General features: G+C 35.0%; 1 protein-coding gene across 2 annotated transcripts in view; it reads left to right on the top strand.

Moving 5' to 3' along the window:
- Cdk17 (cyclin dependent kinase 17) overlaps positions 1–19,648 on the top strand; it is a 77,629-nt gene that overhangs the window by 49,735 nt on the left and 8,246 nt on the right. For both annotated transcript variants that reach the window (XM_069990469.1, XM_069990476.1), the window contains 10 exons: positions 282–415; positions 3,660–3,785; positions 7,437–7,493; positions 8,374–8,488; positions 9,464–9,558; positions 10,086–10,148; positions 12,405–12,528; positions 16,097–16,217; positions 17,460–17,557; positions 18,897–19,002. In XM_069990469.1, the coding sequence (XP_069846570.1) occupies positions 282–415; positions 3,660–3,785; positions 7,437–7,493; positions 8,374–8,488; positions 9,464–9,558; positions 10,086–10,148; positions 12,405–12,528; positions 16,097–16,217; positions 17,460–17,557; positions 18,897–19,002 (1,039 nt within the window). The remainder of the gene's footprint in view (positions 1–281; positions 416–3,659; positions 3,786–7,436; positions 7,494–8,373; positions 8,489–9,463; positions 9,559–10,085; positions 10,149–12,404; positions 12,529–16,096; positions 16,218–17,459; positions 17,558–18,896; positions 19,003–19,648) is intronic.

Below are 19,648 nucleotides of genomic sequence, written 5' to 3'. Positions count from 1 at the left end.
AAATGCTATGATTTTTGCATGTTTACTCTGCCTTTTACTTGAAATTATATGAATAATTATATGATAAGAACTTATATGAAAAATCAGTATCTCTCTCAATATATTTTTTCTTGGAAGATTTTTCTCTCAGTATTTCACTAAGTATTTCTATTTCTCTGTTTCTCAGCACTGGGTCTGAACTGAGGGCTTCATGCATGCTAAAGAAATGACCACTTCAGCCAAACCCCTAGTCCTATAATAGATCTTTTCACGGATAAACAATGTCTCATTTTCTGATATAGATATTGTACATGAAAATCTAAAAATGGGATCAGATGGTGAGAGTGACCAAGCTTCTGGGACATCATCTGATGAAGTCCAGTCACCTACAGGTGTTTGTCTCAGAAATCGTATCCATAGACGGATCTCAATGGAGGTAAACGCTTTAAAAAATGTGCCTTTGTATGTGAATTTTGTCTATAACAGGCACACATACATAACAAGTAAATAAATACCCCTATGAAACTTTTTATGAAGACAAATGACACTTGTAAGATAGCTGTTTCTTAATGTTAATCATTTGTAGTCTGAATATGTTCCTTTTTTCTAATTACTATCCCAGGACAAGTATAAATTAATTTTAGTTGTTTATATTCTGCAAAACACTACTTTAGGAAAAATTATTTTTAAATGACCATAAATCTAAAATAGCAATTAGCAAAGTCCTCTTTGCAGAAAATGTGATGTTAATTACTACTTTTTGAGATTTATCTGAGTACATTATGTTTAATATGTTTTCAAAAATTTTAAGTGATATAAGTAAAACAGGCATCAGCTTTTTTTCCTTTCCTTTATGAGTACCATTTCTTTTGTCATTATATTTACACATTTCCATAGCCTATATAAATAGCCAAGGCATGGAAACAACAGGTCTTTTTTTTGGTTGTTACCTTGTTGTCGCCAGTGTACTGTATCTAGTTCTTTCTTTTTATTTTATTTCATTTTTCTTTTTCCATTGGTTTATCCCAGGCAGTCACTGTCTTTTTTTTTTTGGTGGGGGGGGGGGTCTGGTCGTGGGGCCTGAACTCTGGGCCTGGGTGCTGTCCCTCAGCTCTTCAGCTCAAGGCTAGCGCTCTACCACTTGAGCCACAGTGCCACTTCCGGCTTTTTTTTTTTATTGTGAACATACTGTACAGAGGGGTTACAATTACATGGGCAAGATAATGAGTACATTTCTTATCAAGCATTGCAGCCTCCTCCTTTGTTTACCCTTCACATTCCTTCCCAACCTCCCCCTACCCTCCCCACCCAAACTTCTGGCTTTTTTTATTTTTGCTTATGTGGTGCTGAGGAATCGAACCCAGCGCCTCATGCATGCAAGGCAAGCAGTCTACCATTGAGCCACCTTCCCAGCCCCAAGTCACTATCTTTGATTCTGGTACCTTGAGTCTTATATGTACATTTATCTAATTTGGGGGGAAGGGAAGGGAAATAACAAAATGCTGAAACAAGGACACAGGATGACCCATTCCAACAATGATACTCCCAAGACACTATGTTGGAAATGAACTTTACAGCTTTGGGGGTGGGGTGAGTAAGGGAGGGAAGGGATAGTGGAAGAAAAACAAAGGAGTGGGTAACAATGTTTGACAAGAAATGTACTCATTACCTTACTCATATAACTGTGACCCCTCTACAGCATCTTAAAAAAAAAAAAAAAGACATGAGGTTTTGAGTTCAGATCCCAGTACTATGAAATCAATAAAAGAATTTTAAAAAATTGCTTTTCCATGTAAAAGAATAATTCTTTTTCCTTTCTTTTTGCAGTACTGAGGTCTAAACTCAGGGCCCTGTGTTTGCTAAATGGGCACTCTACCACTGAACCACCCTCCAAGCCCAGAATTCTTTTTTTTATCAGTACTATATATAACCTTAAGGACAGAAGTTGATTATAACCTACAGCAGTATGTACTATACATTTTTTTTTTGGTCGGTCGTGGGGCTTGAACTCTGGGATTGGGCACTGTCCCTGCACTCTTCAACTCAAGGCAGGCGCTCTACTGATTGATCTACAGCTCCACTTTCTGTTTTCTAGTGATTTATTGGAGATAAAGAGTCTCACAGACTTTCCTGCCGGGGCTGGCTTTGAATCACGATCCTCAAATCTCAGCCTCCTTCATAGCTAGGATTACAGGCGTGAGCCACCGGTGCCTGGCTGTACTATACATCTTAAAAAATAATGTTCTATCTGGGCACCATGGCTCATTCCTGTAATCCCAACTATTCAGGAGGCTGAAATTTGAGGATGACAGTTTAAACCTAGTCCTAGAAGGAAAATTTATGAGACTCTTTATCTCCAGTTAACTGCCAAAAAGCCAGAAGTAGAGCTGTGGTTCAAGTGGTAGAGCACTAGCTTTGAGCACAAAAACTCCAGGACAGTGCCCAGGTCCTGAGTTTAAGCCTCAGGATCGCATACACACATACATACCCTTCCCCCCACATACAAAACAGTGCTTTGCAAAAATACTGAACATTTGTTCTTTGTTTAGTTGGACTTTTTTTTCTTGCTTCCTTTCTTTTGGATATTTGATGTCACTATTGTAGCCTAGGCTGGCTTTGAACTTGAGATCTTCCTGCTTCACCCTACTGAGTGCTGGGTTTACATGTATGAACTCCCATGCCTGGCTGAACATTCTTTTTTTTTTGGTCGTGGGGCCTGAACTCTGGGCCTGGGCGCTGTCCCTCAGCTCTTCAGCTCAAGGCTAGTGCTTTACCACTTGTGCCAAGCACCACTTCTGGCCTTTTCTGCTTATGTGGTGCTGAGGAATCAAACCCAGCGCCTCATGCATGCAAGACAAGCACTCTACCACTGAGCCACCTTCCCAGCCCCTGAACATTCTTTTTTACTGCTATTGAGATAATTAGAGCATCTGCCCTTTGGTTGATTGCATTTTCATTATTTTAAAAAATTAGAACAAATAAGGAAAACAATATCTGTTTTCTAAATGATAATACTTTCAACCTGTAGGGATGAGCTTGATTTCTGTGTAACTTTGTACAATATGTCACAAGATTATTTAAAATATTCCTTTTCTTTTTGCTGGTACTGGGACTTGAACTCAGAATCTCGTGGCTGAGCCATTCCTCTGACCTAGCAGTTTGCTAGTTAATTTTAGAGATGGAGTCTTGAGGATTTTTGTGCTTTGGCTGCCTTTGAACTTTTGCCTTTGATCTTAGCCTCCTGAGTAGCTAGGATTATAGGAGTGAGCCATTAGTGACTGGACTTAATTTTCTTCATAATATGTGATTTTAAAAAATTATAATATGCTTAAAATATGTTAGTTTTAGGGCCTATGTCTAGATTTTCTCTAAGATCAGAGGCAAAAAGTTCAAAGGTAGCCACGTTTTTTCCCCCAGTTCATATTCTATAATTAAAATACAAATGCTTTTTTTCATTGACAGCAATAAGAAAATAGTCTGAGAAATAACTGAATCTTTTTTCACTATTTCTTTAAAACTACATTGTAGAGCTTTGTTTATAATGAATATTTTTGTCTTTGGTATATTATATATAATCAATGTAGGGAAGGTAACTTTGCAACTGCAATAAGACTTTATCTCCCAAAAAAGAATGTCTGGTAATGATCATGAATTCAAACTCCTCTTTTTTTTTGTTGTAGGATTTAAATAAGCGGTTATCCCTGCCTGCAGATATCAGAATACCTGATGGATATCTTGAAAAGTTGCAGATCAATAGCCCACCATTTGATCAACCCATGAGCCGAAGGTCACGTAGAGCTTCCTTAGTAAGTGCCTGGTCTCTGCTTCCTTAGTGTTTGGTTGCTTAGACCGTTTGATCTGCCTGCTTGATTTTTCTGGATGAAAACATTCTCCCTCTCTTTCTACTATGTGCAACCACAGGACAGATGCTTTACCATTAAGTTATATCCTAGGCCCTTGGATTATTTTTTTATTTACAACTGTTCAATACCTAAATTTATTACATTACCTTCTAAATACTGATTTTTTTTTGTTAAAGATGTATTGGAACTTTTAAGATACATGAATATTAGAACAAAAATTAAAGTAGATTTTATTTTGGTTAAGTTTTAGTGGTAAATGCTATATGTGCAGAATGTCTACTACATACATCTAGATAGATGGACTGTTTATGCTAAGTATATTAATATATAGATAATACAGTGAGATATCCAAACTGGTCATACATGCAATAAATATTTGTAGCATTAATGTAATTATATAACTAGTACCAGGTGAATAAATAAAAATTTCCAAGTACTTCTTTTCATCTAATACTAAAGATTACTTTTACTTACATGTGTCATATTGTTTTGATTATTATCTTCATAGTAAGTTTTAGTACCTGGACCTTTTTATTCTCATTCATGAACACACTCTGGTTTTTGTTGATGTTTTGTTTAGTTTTTGTGCCAGTCCTAGGGTTTGAACTCAGGGTCTGGGCACTGTCTCTGAGCTTTTGTGCGCAAGGCTAATGCTCTGCCACTTGAGCCATAGCTCCACTTTTAGCTTTTTGGTGGCTATTTGGAGATAAGAATCTCGGGCTGGATCCCTGATTCTCAGCCTCCTGAGTAGCTAGGATTACAATGGGTGAGCTACTGTGCTTGGCGACACTAATTTATTTATATAATTTTTAACATTTTCAGTTTTTGTTTGTGTTTTCTGTTTTATTATTTTGAGGCAGAGTCATGTGGTCCAAACTTTCCTGGGGTTTGCTTTGTAGCTGGGCTGGCATTGAACTAACTTATGACACTCCTCCTCAGCCATGTGAAAAATGAGTATACGCCACTACACCCAGCTCTCTTTTCTAATTTTTCTTAGTCAAGCTTTAAAACTTTTGTGATTATAAATTTTAAAATTTGTATTAAAATGTGTTTTAAAGCTAGCCTCAGTGACTTATGCCTGTAATCTCAGCTACTTGGGAAGCAGAGATCAGAAAGAAGATACTTTGAAGCCAACCTGGGCAAAATTAAGCTGGGCATGTTGACTTGTGCCTCTCATTCTATCTACATGAGAAACATAAATAAGTAGATTTGTGGTCCTGGCCAGTCTGTGTATAAGTTCAATTCCCTATTAAAAAAATAAAGCAGAAAAGAGTGTAGAAGGTCAAATGATGAAGTACCTACCTAGCAAATGCAATGCCCTGAGTTCAAACACTAGTCCTACTAAAAAATTATACAGCTTTTACAAACATATGGAAATGTATATAGCTATATTATGCAATATGTATCCCAGTATGTACAGAAAAATACAATATGTATTTTTGTCATTGGCTTATTTTGCTCTGTTAGTATTTTGTGTTTTATCTGTGTTATGTGTGGTTACAGTTCACTTTTCCTTTTATCTATCCCAGGACCTCACTCAGGACACATTACATTTAGTTATCATAGCTCATATTAAGGATATTGGTTATCTGATTGGTGAAATTCTACTTAATACTCATTTGTGGTTCATAAGAAATGAATTATTTTAGTGGGAAAGGCTACATGCAAATAGTCAGGATTCATTGGAGCTCCATAGCACATACGATGTAAGAGCAGGCGAGAAAATAAAGTACAAGGTTAAAAAGTATAATGTGGTTAACAGCAGATTTTGTAAGATGAAAATTATTAGAACTGAAGCACTCAAAAATTCTTCCATCCTCACATGTTCAAGGGATAAAAATCAATTACTGTTAGTTACAGTAACAGTGACCTGTAAAGAACCTCTGCATGACTTTCACTTGCTGTGGAGCTAAATTAGAACTACATCTCTAGGATGTTATCACAGCTTTGTAATTGTCCTAAAATACGTTGTGAGATCCAAAGTAAGCTAGAAATTTCCCATAATATGTACTATCCCCACAAGTTACACTAAATTATAAGAAAATCTATTGTAACTTACAATGTTTTATGCCTATTTTATGTATAATATCATGTACATTTATAATATAATTTATGTATAGTTTTATTGTTCATAAACTTTTATAAGAGCCATCTGCACAGGAATTTGCTTAGGGATATGAAAAAAATGAATTATTTTCTTACAATAAGGGAGTATCAGGAAAAAAGAACATCTTTATTTTTTATATTAAAATATAAAGCATTTTGTGCCCATTTCTAACTTGTTTTATAACACTTATGTAATATGAAGTAGTGTTCAGCTACCTTGTGAGCTTGTGAAAGTGGGAATCTTATCTGTCATTCTCACCACACTCCAGCACCTAGCATTGTGCTTGCTAACTGTTAAATAAATGAGCTTTGTCCTCTGTCCTCTGAATAATTTCTGTAGGAGAGCTAACCGACAAGCTAGTCATTATATCTATTGTTAATCTTGTCAAGTTCAGCAAATAAGAAATGCAAGCAAAGTTTTCTAATGTTCCCATTTAAAGAGTCAGTAATTGCTATTTGATATAATCATTAAATTCTTAAGGTTGAAATTATTAAAGTAGGAGATGCTTTTTTATTGTTTGAATTATCATCTTACTGACAATTCACTAGTTAAATCTACCTTTTACCTGAATTCTGCCAACCTACATGTATTCAGTACTATTGTTTTTATAAATTGGTTTTAAATTAAGTTTAACTTTCTAATTATAGTACAAAAATTCACTTTCTCTTTTTATATATGCATTTTTAATTGACACAGTCATACATGTTTTAGCATTTTTATCCATCTATACAATGTGTAATGAACCTGAGTAATCAATGTGTCTGTCACCTAAATTACATATTTCTCTGTGAGTGGGACATTCAGAATTCTCTGTACTAGCTATTTCAAAACATACAATTAATTGCTGCCAACCATTTTCCTCCCTCCCTCCCTCCCTCCCTCCCTCCCTCCCTCCCTCCCTCCCTTCCTCCCTCCCTCCCTCCCTCCTTCCCTCTCTCCCTCCCTCCCTCCCTCCCTCCCACTCACTCTCCCTCATTTCTTCCCTTCTTTTGGTTTATTTTGTCAGTATTTAAGGCTTGAACTCAGCGTCTCTTCTCACTTGGCTTTTTTGCTCAAGGCTACTACTTGAACCATACTTCCACTTCCAGCTTTTTCCTGATGAATTAGAGATAAAAGTATTTTGGTCCCTGACTCAAAATACCCCAAAAAACTAGGGCTGGAAGCATGACTCAGCCATAAAACATCTGCCTAGCAAGTGAGAAGAACTGAGTTCAAACCCTAGCATAACCATAAAAAAAACAAAACTTCCTAGTATAAAAGTAACTGAATCTATAATATAGATTGGCCATTTGCATTATGAATTTTTATGATCTTGAACCTCTTTTGTCCCAGAAACAAGTATATTTTAAAACTAAGGATGTTCAACAACTGGAATGTAGATTTGTTTCTTTTACTATTACTAGATTCTTTAGCAAAGTTTTAAAAGATTAGAGAAGTGAATTGAAAATTTCAGAATAAATGCTAAATATATAATGGTTTATTTTCAGTCAGAAATTGGATTTGGGAAAATGGAAACCTATATCAAATTGGAAAAGCTTGGAGAGGTGAGTAATTGTTTATTTTGCTCTGAAAATCAACAGACCATTAGAAGGAATTAGACCACTTTGAAATTATCCCATCCATATGAGAGAACAAAAGTATTTTTGGAAATCATTATTGAAGCACAGAAACTGTGCTTTCTTGGTAGCAAAATAGGCATTTGCTTGTTATCTTCCTGACAGTCTGCTGTCACATAAAACACTGCGTGAACATTGTGAAAGTAAAAACACTGTCTTTAGAGAGAAAAACACCTACCATCAAAGAGTGAGCAAAGTTAAGACTTTGTCTTGAACTTGACGCTTTCTATAGAATTACTACTTTAAAATAAACTACCTTCCACAATAAGAAAAGGTAAACAAATGTTTTAGTTAATAGAGAAACTCTTATGGAATATTTTTTGAAGGAGAGTTTTCCAAGATTCTGAAAAGTCTGGAAACTGGTAAACTTTCTCATAGTTCAACAGCATCATTATATTTTTATTAAACGTGCTCAATTAATGTCCTCTGTTTTCATAATTTCAGGTAAACTACTTTTTAATTTTAAAACTATTGTTAATTTGAAAGAGTGTATAGAAACTAAGATAAGGACTATGTTTTTATAATTTTGAGAAGTTCTGTTGTGTTAGAAGAATATGGCAGCTGCATATAGAGCTCAGCTTCTGCTGCTAATCCCATTGTGGAGTTTTCTTTGTAAGATAGAATTAAGCACTAGAAGTTAGAAATTCAGTTAGGCTTCTTCATTATACAGGTAGTGTCTTGATGTTTCTGATATGTCTTTTCTTTGTTCAAAACTGGGTCTCAAACTCATGACCTGATGCTTTCACTCATTGGCTGGTGCTTGACCAACTGAGATTCCTCTGATGTCTTTCAAAAATACGTTTTATAGGGTACATATGCAACAGTATACAAGGGAAGAAGTAAATTAACAGAAAATTTGGTGGCGTTAAAAGAGATCCGATTGGAACATGAAGAAGGTGCACCATGTACAGCCATAAGAGAAGGTATACCCTTTACACTGAATATTTGAAAACCAAGCCCAGATGAGTGTGTTTTTTTACAAATAAAAAGAGCTCGTGTTTATATAGAAATAGCAGGTGATTAGAAGACATGATTAGACCTTACAAAGTTAATTTCTAAAACAAAAAGATGCAATGAAAGGAATTAGTTGAATATATTATTATTTAGTTTATAATAAAATCCTATGATGTCTTTAAAGATCAGTGACAGATAAAGATTTGACTTAGGAGAGCCAAGCACCAGTGACTCACACCTGTAATCCTAGCTACTCTGGAGGCTGAGATGTATGAATTGAGATTTGAAGCCAGCCTGGGTAGGAAAGGCCATAAGATTTTTATCTCCAATTAACATTGTTTCCCCCTTCCCTCGAACCCCTCCCCCCCCCAAAAGGCAGAAGTAGAACTGTTGTTCAAATAGTAGAGCCACTAGCCTTGAGAAAAAAAGCTCAGGGACAGCACCCAGGACCAGCCCCCACCCCCCCAAAAAAAAAACCAAAAAATTGTCCTAGGAATATGTTATATATTGGTACAAGAGGAACATGATAATTATAAATTAGCTGTATAGATTAATCAAATATAAGAAATAAACAGATATAAACATTTATGGTAATATTTCATTTAAAAAGCTATAATATTCAAAAATTATTTGAGTATCTCGATTGATAATGCAGTTTGTACTTTATATCTAAATTCTAGAATCTCAGAAAATTAATGTTAGTGAAAAAAGTCCCAGAAAGTTGAGAGTTGTAATATTGCAGATAATTTTAGGTATTATAATAATGAATTTAAAAACCATAAAAACAAACACAATCTGCTACCAAACCCCCTTGGCAAATTATGTTGAAATCATTGAGTCTTAAATATAAACAGTGGAAATATAAAATTTAAATACTAAATTTACTTAAGGTTTTGCAGTATGATTACCACAGACTACAAATAACTTTCTGTTTTGTTTTTCAGTTTCACTATTAAAGGATTTAAAACATGCAAATATAGTAACCCTACATGACATTGTTCACACAGATAAGTCTTTGACTCTGGTTTTTGAGTATCTGGTAAGCATTTAATAAATATTTAATATTTAATTTTGCTTTCATAAAATAGCAGAACAGGCCTTTTAACAGGTTAATTAAAGGTAATCATAGTTAAATTATATGTGAGGTTCATCCTGCATTTTTTTCCTAAAAACAGCAATTAAAAAAAAAAATCAAATGCAAGCCAGGCACCTGCAACTCATGCCTATAATCCTAGCTACTTCAGGAGGCTGAGATCTGAAGAATGCAATTCGAAGCCAGCCTGGGCAGGAAAGTCTGTGAGACTCTTATCTCTAATAAGCTACCAAAAAGCCAGAAGTGGAGTGGTGGCTTAAGTGGTAGAGTGCTAGCCTTGAGCAAAAGAAGTTCAGGGACAGTACTCAGGTCCTGGGATCAAGCCCCAGGACTGGCTCCCCCACCCGCACCCCCTACCCCAGCCCCACAAAAAAAAAAAAATCAAATGTTACTAAATGAGCCAGTGTGCACCCTGAACATTCTGCATCCTGTAGTAAAGTGCTGGTTTTTGTTTTTGTTTTTTTTTTTTCCAGGATAAAGACCTGAAACAGTATATGGATGACTGTGGGAACATCATGAGCATGCACAATGTAAAGGTATGTTTCAGTGTGTCATTTTAAATTTTGTCTAAAGACGAACTATTTTTCACAGTGAAATACACCAGTTTTGTAACTCTTTATTAGAATTTTCTTTCTCTCTCTTTCTCTCTCTCTCTGTCTCTTTCTCTGTGTCTCTGTGTCTCTCTCTCTTTCTCTCTTTCTTTCTCTCTTTCTTTCTTTAGTCATGGGGTTTGAACTGTGGGCCTGAATGCTGTCCCTTAGCTCTTCAGCTCAAGGCTAGCACTCTACCACTTAAGCTATTGAGCCCCTTCTGGTTTTCTGAGTGGCTTATTGGAGATAAGAGTCTCATGGACTTTCCTGTCCGGGCTGGCTTTGAACTGCAATCCTCAGATCTGAGCCTCCTGAGTAGCTAGGATTACAGACGTGAGCCACTGGCACCCCGCTTTATTAGAATTTTCTGTAAGCGTTAAATAGATTATTGTCTTCTGAGCATATTTACTCAGTTTCTGTCTGTTATTAGTATTCATAGGATTAGACCTTTTTGTAGAATTATTTTAAGTCATAAATTTTTTTCTTTTTTTCTTTGGCAGTACTAGTGTTTGAACTTGGGGCTCTGTACTTATTAGGCAAGTGTTCTGCCACTTGAGCTATATCTTCAATCCTTTCTTGCTTTTTTAGGTTATTTTTTACATAGGACCTGCCATTTTTCCCCTGGGCCAGTCTGGATCATGATCTTCCCAGTTTCTGCCTCTGAAGTTGTTAGAATTACAGGAGGGAGGCACTGTATCCTATTTAAAAAATACTAAAAATTATGAGCTGACTGCAAGCATTTGACATAGTTGTTCACACTATATTTCTTTGACCTAAGAGGTATACTCCAAGTTTAGAAAAGACTTATCCAAACTTAATTGATAGATTGAGAAGCTATTTTGGAAATAGGTTGTCTGTGTGTATGTTTGAGACATTTCTGATTCTGTAAGTAATAACTATAAACTTTTTTCTTTTAAGTGGTAAATTTCAATAAAGGAGAGCCAATTTCTGTTAATAAACGACATATGGACAATGCATTGCTAAGAATTTAAGAACAGGCCTTTCAAAATGTGTGTGTGTGTAAGAGAGAGAGAGAGGATTTTTTTATCATATTTTATATTTTGTTATGAATGTCGTTTATGTACCTTGCCGTTTTTAATTTTGTTTTTTCCTGCTTTTGAAAGAAAATGATAATTTTGAAAGATAATAATTTTGAAATAAAGTAATTATGAGTTATTATCAGGTTTATATCTCTCAAGGTAGACCCTTTCAATCTACATGCCTAGCTAAACTTGGAAAGTGGCTTATAATTTATTCGTTAAATGGTTCTGTTCAAGATGCATTGTACTGATAATCTAAGTTGTGGAATTGAAACTACTTTGTACAACTGCTTAGAACAAAATTAAAAATTAAGTTAAATAAGGTAGGAAAAATATATTTTCAAAAAATAAAAAGTGTATGAGAGGAAACATGTACAATGTAGAATCTGGATATTTTGCTGCTATTAGATGCCCTGGTTTTTTCTTTATTCCCTGTTTTTTCATCTAAAAGTGAACTGAAGATGTCTGAATTTTCAGTACTTGAGAATCTTTTACTCTAACCACAAAGAACCAAGATGTGATCCTTTTTGTCACCAAAAATCCACAAACCTTCTACCATTGGCCTTACAGTAATTGCTTTCTTCTAAGAGCTATCTGTTCCAAACATGCACTGTAGTTCTTATGTTCCTTTTGAATCACAGCAGAGCTTGGGGAGCCAATAGGAGGTGCTGAAACCAGAGTACCCAGGAGATGGAAAGAAGCTCTCAGGTTATTTTTGTAGCAAGGACTTTGCCATTCTTGTTGATACCTCAGATTTTCCATAAAATAAATTCTGATGCCTTATTTTAAAGATGCCGCTCCAAATCAGATTTAAAACATTATTTGCTTGAATTTTAAACTATAAGACTTTAGTAAGTCTGTAAGTTTATAAGAATATAGCTAAGTTATTTTAATTAATAAAAGCTATTTCTGCAAAGGCCAAGTATTATTTATTATAGCTATTTTCATAGATATCAGAATAAATAATAGGAAGATTTTTCATATTAAATAACAAACTGTAATATTTAGAAGACAAGTAAAAATTCATTGTTCTTTGAAAGTATAAATACTTGTTTTTCTTGTCATATGGTAGAGTGGCTTTCCTGCTTACCATAATTTATGCTTATACCAAAGTATGTCTCATTATTTGAAAGACTTATTTTCATTTTATTTTTTCCTATAGCTATTTCTATATCAAATTCTACGTGGTTTGGCATATTGCCATAGAAGAAAGGTGTTACATCGAGACTTGAAACCACAGAACCTTCTCATTAATGAAAAAGGAGAATTAAAGCTAGCAGATTTTGGTATGGAATAATGAGATGTTTATAAATGCTTCCAGGTAGATAAGTTTAAAAGAACCATTGTCATGATGTGTCATCACTTTTATGTGGATTTGGAAATTTTCTTTGCAGTCTACAAAAGAAGCTATTTGATAACACTTTGGTGGATGTTGGTTTTTAGCAGCAAATATCAAAAGTCATGGGTTGTCAGGCACATTCCCTAGACCCCTAGGGCTCTTGAGATTCTTTCAAGCTAAAAATATACTATCAAAATTACACTAAGCATTATCTGTCTTTTTCACGGAGTTAATATTTGCACTGATTCAGAAGCAGTGAGAGAGTTAACTATACAGATTCCTTAGTATTTGAGATGACAGTGCCACCGAAGCATTTCATTCTGTTCTTCACAGCCACACGTTTTTAGGGAAATAATATTAATTATGCTTAAGCTATTTGGTGCAGCAGTAAAATTAGTTAATTAATCCTTTATCCTTACATATAAGTCTTTTCAGTATTTGTTTTCTGTGTAATAAAATGGGAATTGTATATAAAGCACATGTTTGCAGACATTTTTTTAAATGACTGAAGTAAGTAAACCTGTTATTTCAGTGAAAACAACTGAAAGATTTCTGACTAGCAGTTAAATTGAAGTTTTCAAAAAAAGTAGATTTAGAAAATTTGGAACTGGGGCTGGGAAGGTGGCTCAGTGGTAGAGTGCTTGCCTTACATGCATGAGGCCCTGAGTTCGATTCCTCAGTACCACATAAGCAAAAAGAAAAAAGCCGAAAGTGGCGCTGTGGCTTAAGTGGTAGAGCGCTAGCCTGAGCTGAAGAGCTGAGGGACAGCTCCTAGGCCCAGAGTTCAGGCCCCATGACCGGATCCTCCCCCCAAAAAAAGAAAATTTGCATCTGCTACTTTGAGCTTAATAGCTTCATAATACTTTAGAGACCTTTCTAATGAGTCAGTAGTAATACTAACAAATGCAGGGGGTTTGTTATTTTATAAAGAAGTTTATATTTGTAATATGTTTGAAAATATATTTGTAATATGTATTTCAAGAAACTAAAATTTTTCAGATTACCAATGCATGATATTACAGAATTATACAAAAATAAGGGTTCATGTCTGCAAACATGTGCTTTAAAGCTCAAGCTAAAGCAGTGAATTTTAACAAAAGTGTAAGACATTCATAGATATAATTGCAGTTGCTGCATAACTTTAATAAATACATATCCTTTCTAATTCTAATGTATCAAAAGATACTGTCTACATTTATCAGAAAAGGCTATTGCAGTGTTCTTTTCCAGCTTCCTATTGATGTGAGATTGATTCTCATTATATGTAATGGCATGTATTTGACATGTTGTTATACATATGTTGTGATATATATTCGAAGCAATCATATTACAGCAGATTGAATGTAAAAACAATTATAAAACCAAGCTATCATCTATTAAAATAGACTTTAAAGGAATTTATAGAAATGTAAAACCAGAGCATTCTTACTAAAATTTTGTGTGTGTTTTGGAAAATATTTTTTGTAGAACTGTTAGTCATGCCAGCATATAAATGCTGTTTTAATAACTTTTTCCATTATTAAATTATAAATTGATAACAATAATACTCTATCTAACTAAAAGCACTAGTTGGGCACTGGTGGCTCACACCTATAATCCTTGCTACTCAGGGGGCTGAGATCTGAGGATCACTGTTCAAAGCCAGCCTTGGTAGGAAAGTTGGTGAGACTCATGTCTCCAGTTAACCAGCAGAAAACTGGAAGTGACACTGTGACTCAAAGTAGCAGAGCACTAGCTTCGAGTGAAAAAGCTCAGGGACAGTGCCTAGGCATTGTTCAAGCCCCATGACTGACCAAAGAAAGGACTTTAGGATCTTAATCATTGGGCCTTATGTCTTTACTCGGCTTGTAACTGTACTATTTGAGCCATAAATCCAGTCTAGCATTTTTCTACTAATTGGAGATAAGAGTCTCATTTACTTTTCCTGACTGGGCTGGCTTTGAACTAGATAGATCCTCAGAACTCAGCCTCCCTGAGTAGCCAAGATTACCAATGTGAGTGCCTGGCCCCCAAAGACTTAATAACTTAAAGTATAAAATAAATGGAGCCAGGGACTGGGGACTCACACCTGTAATTCAATTCCACCTACTCTGGAGACTGAGATTTGAGGATCGAGGTTGAAGCGAGCCTGGTCAGAAAAGTCCATAAGACACTTACCAACAATTACTCACAAAGCCAAAAGTGGTGCTGTAGCACAAGTGGTAGAGTGCTAGTTTTGAGCAACAGGGGCTCAGGGACAGCTCCCAGGCCCCCAAATTCAAGCCCCAGGAAGGACCAGCAAAAAATATAAATAAACAACAAATAAAAAAGCAAGCTGGATGCTGGTGACTCCCACCTGTAATGCTTAAATAGTTGGTATGTAAGTTATCCAATTTTAAAAGAATTACTCTTAAGACATTTTTCTTATTTGATTTTACACAGTGAAAGTTACATACATAATGCAATCTCTACTTAAACTCCCTTGTTACTTGAAATAAAACATGGGGTAAAAATGAACTTAAATTTCTTCAGTTACCTTTTAAAGTTGTTTCTTCAGGAGATTAGAAATTAGAGGTGTGTAGCCTGGCTCTGGTGGCTCACACCTGTAACCCTAGCTACTCAGGAGGCTGAGATCTGAGGATCACTGTTCAAAGCCAGGCCAGGCAAGAAAGTCCGTGAGACTCTTATCTCCAGTTAACCACCAGAAAACGGGAAGTGGCTCTGTGGCTCAAGTGGTAGAGCACTCTCCCTGAGCTGAAGAGCTGAGGGTGAGCGTCCAGGCCCACAACCGACAAAAAGAAAGAAATTAGAGGTGCGGAGGTAATAGCTCATATTAATAAAAAAGTTATAAATTTAGCCTTTTGAAGGGGTCCATATTAAATGTCAGAGGAATGGCAGATGTTTGCATCATTTGCAGAGTTAGTAATATCCAGAAGCTCTCTTTTTCTAAAGTTGTCTATATATGCTAAACATAAAAGAGCATCGAGAACAGTAAAACTTATTCTAGGGAAATCTTCACCAAATAGATTTCTACCAGTGAAATTTAACTGAAATAAACCAGTGACCTCTGAATTTGTAACAATAAGTCATACAGCAAAGCTTATTTATTATAGCTGTTATAAGCAAAATTATATGTTAGTGTATTGGTGTCCCAAGCAAAATTATCTGTGTCACTAACCTAGTTTGGATTAATTATAACAAAGAAATAATTTTGACATCATGGCTCCCGAGCAGAAGCTGTAAAACATACTAAGTTTAAGTCAGATGCTGTACCAGGTACATTCACAATTATTGCATTAAATTACGTAAGGATTAACTAGACTAAAACTCAACAGAAATCATTAAATGAATTTTATTGAAACTTCAAGAAGTTGTAGAATAGTCATCTCAGACATATCTCTGAATGGAACCGTGGGTAAAGATAGGGGCTAAAAAATCTCTTATAATCCAAATAGGTCTCGCTTGCTTTTTTGCCCTGTCTGGCATCAGTGTGGACTCAATCTCCTTAAATTTTTTTTCCCCCTTTCCCTTTAAAGGACTAGCCAGAGCCAAGTCAGTTCCTACAAAGACCTACTCAAATGAAGTTGTCACATTGTGGTATCGGCCACCTGATGTACTTCTTGGTTCTTCAGAGTATTCAACCCAGATTGACATGTGGTAAGTATATACAGATGTTGTTATCATTATAATTTTAGAAGAGACTACAGGAAGGAGTGGGATGTCTGGCCCATGGACTGACTATATTGATAATTTTGTATGGAATACAAATAACGTTACAAATATCCAAATGGTCCTTAGCAGAATAAAGGTTCCCTTCCCCTAACATAGTACATACTAGTTGGAATTGATTTTTAAGGATGTATTATCCTAAAGAGGCACAAAGCAAGCGGTAATTAAGAGTTCAGGCATAGGAGTAAGATTAACTAGGTTTAAATACTTACCTCTTAACAACCATGTAATAATTGATTCACATTACTGACTTGTGCCTTAGTTTCCTTAATTAAGGAGATTGAAATAGTAATAATAACTGCTTTCAAATTGAGTAGATAACATTATGACCAAGTGAGTTAATACATTAAGGAGTGACCTTGATCAAGACACAGTGTATTCATAAACTGCTTTGTTGAATGGCAACAACTTTGTTGTTGCGCAACTACTTAAAGATAGTAACAGTATTTTTAAAATCACTCAGAAGACACAGTAATGTAAAAGTGAAGTATTATTTTTATCATTAATGTATCAAAATTACTTGCTTTAAATTTCTCTAAGGGGCTGGAGGTTTAGCTCAGCGGAAGAGTGTCTGCCTGGCGAGAGCGCAGGACCCTGAGTTCAGTCCTCAACTCTGGAAAACAAAACTATCAAATTTCTCTAAAAATAAAAAAAAATCATAGCCATCTTTCTGACACCACACTTTAATTATGCCTTTTTCTCTTTCTCCTCTTACACATACACAAACACATCCCACCCCACACCTGAATATTCTGTTTCTACTGATACACTTAGGGTCTTGAATCATTTTTGCTTCCTTCACTCTCTCTGTGCTACCCACTGCTTTAATAGCTCAGGCCACTGTCACCTCCCAGATTACCATTAAAGTCTTTTTGGGTTGGGTTTCCTCCCTCCTGTCTTGTCCATTTCAAACTATGACCACACTGTAGTTAATATGTCAGATTTGATAAGCACATAGTAAGCACATGGACTTTTTAAGTGGGAAAAATGAGTTGGCATTACAGAAATTTAGACAAGTGGAGTAAATATTAATAAATCTAAAAATACCTCCACAGTATGTTTTTCACGGACTAATACAAAATTCTCAGTGTCAGTCTTAAGGAAAAAAATTTCTTAGGCTTCATAATATGTAAATGGTTGCTCTTTTTTTTTTCATGGTGTATTTTAAAGGGGCGTTGGTTGTATTTTCTTTGAAATGGCTTCTGGAAGACCTCTGTTTCCAGGATCAACAGTAGAAGATGAACTGCACTTAATTTTCCGTCTACTAGGTAACAGAAGAAATCTTTTTCCAGTGATTTTTATCTGCAATTACTTGTTACATTAAGATTATATATCCACTCTACAGGCTGAGGCAGGAGAATCCAAACATACAGACTAGGCCCAACAAAGTTATCAAGACTGTGTTTCACAAGCAAATTACAAACAAAAAAGCTGGAGATGTGGCTCAAGTGATAGAGTAATTGATACATTCTAAAGGTTCAATCCTCAGTACCAGTGGGACTGATATCTTTAAAAATACAGCTTTTGTGTGTAAGAACTACATTTGGCTTAATTAATATAAAGATAGCCCTTCCTTTTGTTTTCTTCCTTTGATAGTATTTGGGATTGAACTCATTGTATAATGCTTGCTGTGCAAGAGCTCTACTACATGAGCTACACCCCCAGTTACTTTGCTTTTAGTGTTATTTTATTTTGTTTGGAAATAGTTTATTTTTGCTGGTTACATGTATGTGCCACCTTTCTGGGTTGTTTTTGAGAAAAGAGTCTTCCTGACTTTTTTTGCCAAGCTTGCTTTTTTTTTAAATCCCACCTACTAGGTGGGATTTTGGGGGTATAAACCTCTATACTTGGCTTGCTTTTATGACAGGGTTTGGATGACTTCTTTTTTAGTCTGAGCTGACGTTACACTACAGTTTTTCTGTGTGTTCCTTCTGGGTTTCTGGGATTACAGACTTGTGTGTCATTTTGCCCATCTCTAAATAACTTCTTTTCATTTATAATTTCATCCTTGCAATAAAGATTTTATGAAAGAAGAGAAAAAACATATACATATTTACTATTTCTGCATTTAATTTTATTTTTGTGTGTTTGTGTATGTGTTTGCCAGTACTGAGGCTCAAACTGAGCCTTGTGCTCTCCATTTGTTGCTTAAAGATGGTTCTTCAACACTTGAGCCACACCTTCACTTCCTGTTTTTTGCTGGTTAATTGGAGACCAAAGTCTTTTGGATTGGTCTACCTGGGATGGCTTCAAACTATGATCTTCAGATCTCAGCCTCCCAAGTAAATAGAATTATAGCCATGAACCACTGACACCCAGCATAGAATTTTAAGTTTTATTGACTAGTTAACTGGTATAGGTCTGGGGAATGTGGTCTAATTGATAGAGTGCTTGCCTAACATGTATGAGGCCCTGGTTTCCATCCCTATCCAGCACTATGAAAAAAAAAGTCATAAAAATCATTCTCTAAGACATTTCTAAAGTTTGTTTATATATATATATATATATATATATATATATATATATACACATGTACATACATGTATAATTTGTGTATCAATTTTTTTCTGAACATTTTGAAATACATAATTTTTTTCTTTAATTTAGGAACTCCATCTCAGGAAACTTGGCCAGGTGTTTCATCAAATGATGAATTTAAGAACTACAACTTTCCAAAATACAAACCACAGCCTCTAATTAATCATGCACCCAGGTATTTTTTTTTTCCTTAAATGAAAGGGAGAATAACCCATGTAATTCTTTTCCATCTTTTGAAGCATTTGCCACAGTAAAAGTTTAGAACTAGTTAATATAAATGTTAAGTATTTTCAGATATAATTTAAAGTTCTTCCTTCTTTTGTCATATTAATTCAATGACTAAAAATCAAAATATATTTGAGCTATAAGCAAAATTAGAATATATATGTATTAGAATTCTTAAATTTTTCATAAATCCTTTTCCCAGAAAGAACCAATTGATAAATGATTTATTCAGCACCATAAAGATTATAATATAATTTTTATTTTTCCCTTTTGACAATTGCTCAATCTTTACTTATTGAAAGTGTTCATGTGATGGCTTAGCTAAGCTTTTCTAAAGCAACTTGTAGTAGTTGTCATTGTTTATAAAATAAAATTTGGCCATTTAAAATATAAATAAAAAAAGTAAAATAAGTAAATCTTTTTGAGTCAGAATATTTTTAGTTATGGAATGTATTATATTTGCTGTAAATAACAGAACAACTACTTAGTTGCATTTGCTGCATTTTTCTCTCATTAAAAATTCTTTTTAATACCAAATAAGGACATTGCCTGTTTTAATCATAAGCCAATCTAGTTTATGACATAGCATAAATCAT

This window comes from Dipodomys merriami, unplaced genomic scaffold (genome assembly GCF_024711535.1).
Source record: "Dipodomys merriami isolate MVZ:Mamm:240054 unplaced genomic scaffold, mDipMer1.0.p SCAF_10, whole genome shotgun sequence".
NCBI classification, from domain to species: domain Eukaryota; kingdom Metazoa; phylum Chordata; class Mammalia; order Rodentia; family Heteromyidae; genus Dipodomys; species Dipodomys merriami.
The sequence above is the reverse complement of the archived record's forward strand: the minus strand, read 5'-3'. Positions and strand labels throughout refer to the sequence as shown.